This window comes from Magnolia sinica, chromosome 1 (assembly GCF_029962835.1).
Source record: "Magnolia sinica isolate HGM2019 chromosome 1, MsV1, whole genome shotgun sequence".
In the NCBI taxonomy this organism is placed as follows: domain Eukaryota; kingdom Viridiplantae; phylum Streptophyta; class Magnoliopsida; order Magnoliales; family Magnoliaceae; genus Magnolia; species Magnolia sinica.
Window position 1 is genome coordinate 88,497,325 of NC_080573.1, and position 3,002 is coordinate 88,500,326.

At 45.0% G+C, this 3,002-nt stretch overlaps 1 protein-coding gene across 1 annotated transcript; it reads left to right on the forward strand.

Moving 5' to 3' along the window:
- Positions 1–1,782: 1,782 nt before the first annotated feature.
- LOC131251501 (ethylene-responsive transcription factor ERF024-like) lies at positions 1,783–2,379 on the forward strand. Its single transcript, XM_058252257.1, has one exon. It carries the CDS (start codon positions 1,783–1,785, stop codon positions 2,377–2,379), a length of 597 nt encoding a protein of 198 aa, XP_058108240.1.
- Positions 2,380–3,002: the final 623 nt, after the last annotated feature.

Consider the following 3,002-nt stretch of genomic DNA (forward strand, 5'->3'; position numbering starts at 1 on the left):
TTAACCATCCACTGACTAGTATGATTTCCGGGACATGGGGCCCACCTGATGCATGGTTGGGATGTCCCATGCACGTGCAGTGTTGGTTCGTGTGACCAGTTGTAATGGTTTTGACGGGCTAACCATAATTTGTAGAGGAATTATCCGGTTCAGGGCCTCAGAAAAGCACTTTTCCATAGAACTGTGCATGTCGGATCGTTCCATCATCTAAACCATTGATCTGATGGGTACCAACGTGAATGGTAGACGCTGCTAAAAGTTGAATAAAAAAAATCCTATGGTTGGAAAATCCAAACACTCGTATATGGCCCACTTCCCGTTGAACGTGGACCCTTGCTGCATTTTTAGTTTACTGTAGGATAATGATCAAAGGGTTGGGATCTTCTTATCTGGGAGATACGTGGCATTCTCCATCCACGGCGGGGCATATAAAATCACTGATCTTGAACACTGAAGCATGGAGTCAAATTATCCATGGCAAGGTTTTTTAAGTGCATGCAACATACGTGTACTGCATACGTGGAGAGTTTGATCAGCGATCAGCATCATTCACTGATCCAATTCTCTTTGTTGGCCAGGATGCCAAAATCACAGGCACTGATTGGATACTAACAGCCACCAGCACCTAGCTAGAGACGGACGGTCCTGACAGGGGCTCTATGGGACCACCGTGATGTATGCATTTTATCCACACCCTTCATCCATTTTGACAGATAAGAGCCCAGAAAGTAGGCAGATGGAAGGCTTAAGGAGGCCACACCACATGAAGCAATGATGACAATGACGCTCACCGTTGAAACCTTCCTGCAGCCCAACGTTCTGTTTATTCGCTATTATTCAACTTGTTCATAAGACCTGGATAAAAAGAAAATATAAATATTAACTTCACCCAAAACTTCTGTGGCCTCGAGAAGTTTTCAACGGTAAGCGTTCAATCCCCACTGCCTTGGTGTAGTGTGGTCCTACTGAGCATTCGATCTGCCCTAAAATGATCTGTAAAAATAAATAGACAGAAAAGATAAAACACATGCATCACCGTGGCCCCAGCAGAGCCGCTGTCAAGGGCCGTCAGTCTCTAGTTAGATCGTGGTAAAGTAGTACCCAATCACACCAATCCGGATCATCTTTTCAATGGCCTACATTGTAGATGGTCCAAATACGTTGGAAAATACATTTAGCCATTGATCTACACCGTCTATTAGGGGTCTGCAGACTTGGAGTGACCGCATTTCCAAATAATCACGTGAATCCGTTTATTTGAACCATCCAGTAGCCAGTTCGGAAATGTACGGTGATAATAAAGTACCACTGATTAGATGGTTAGGATCACTTGCTTCCTGAGATCATACCACTGTGTCCCACAAAAAAAAAAAAAAAAGGTCCGTACCACATGGACGGTACAGATCGGTAACAAGACTCTCCACGTGTCCAACATGCATGAGTTGCACCATTGCAGGGCACAAACAAAGCAACCCAACACTGAAAGTGCCTACATTATTTTGCGAAACAGTAAGTGATGTTTACGTGAATGGAAAACAGTATCCATGTCATCTCTTGAATTCTTATGAGAGAATCCAAACCAATCAAATCCAACTCAAACACAACCATACATCCACAAAAAAAAGAAAAGCTGGCCCCCAAAAGCACACAATCGCAGTTAACCAACAACTGTCATGCATTTACAAAAACTCCAACTGTAATAACCCACCCAACGTTCATGTATATAAAATCCTGCCTTCTAACTTCAAAACTCACCTTCCCGCCACTTTCCTTTCCACCAAAATGCATTACTCTCAGTCCACCAACACATTAGATTCCGGAAGCAGCAGCAGCAGCGGTACTGCTGCTGCTGCTCAGGAAGGCCGCCCACTGGCAAGCCGCCATTCCTTCCGTGGGGTCCGCCGCCGTGGTGGCAGATGGGTATCTGAGATCCGCGAGCCCAAGAAGCCGAACCGCATCTGGCTTGGTTCCTTCCCGTTGCCGGAGATGGCTGCGGTTGCCTATGATGTTGCTGCCCTGGCGCTTAAGGGTAGTGATGCTGAGCTCAATTTCCCGGGGTCTGCCTCAAGACTGCCAGTCCCTGCATCCACCTCCCCCCGGGACATCCAGGCAGCTGCCGCTGCAGCCGCTGCAGCAGCTTCTCTTTATATGCTTGGAACCGGCAACAGCAGTGAAAATAATGCCATAGTCTCACAACCACCACCCCCAGTTTCGAATTCGAATGCAGATTTCATCGATGAGGACCTTCTCTTCGACATGCCAAATCTTCTTATAAACATGGCTGAAGGAATGTTGCTTAGCCCTCCCCGAATGGATGGCAGCGGTGATGACGTCGGTGACGACAATGCCGGTGACCAGAATCTCTGGAGTTATACTTAAAAGACTTCATGAATGAACATAATAACTATGGCCAGACTACTATCCAGGTTCCCTCCATTTCTCAAATGGTGGTGACTTATCTACAGTAAACGTGACATACATGTACACAAATCCAGCCCGTTCAAATCATAAGTCCCATTGCAGATGCTGCATTTGGAGAAAATGAGACTTATCGGGAGATCCTAACCATCTCTGTAGTTATCTCGGTGGAAAAGAAATGTCAGATTTCCAAATCCACTGAGGAACTTAAGACTGGTAATATCATCCGAGCAATGTGATTTTCGAGTTATTCTGTGTCCACAATGGGGCTGATAATTTGAATGGTTTGGATCGTACATGTTTGCCAAATCTACAGGAGATGAGTCACTGCCATCGAAAAAAATGATGGAAAATGGACATGTTGGTCTAGCCCTAAGAAATATAATAAGTTGGAAATATAAATATTACACATAAAAAGAGAGAATCGCGTATGAAGACAATGCTCCAAACATCAGAAGCTATGCGGTCCTATACGGACTCTTGTACAGGGTTTGAGTTTGTTTGCATGTTTGCTTTGTACAGCGCGCGTTTTCCTATATCCGTCTGAGCTGTGACTGCATCCTATGTATCTAATAATAGATAAT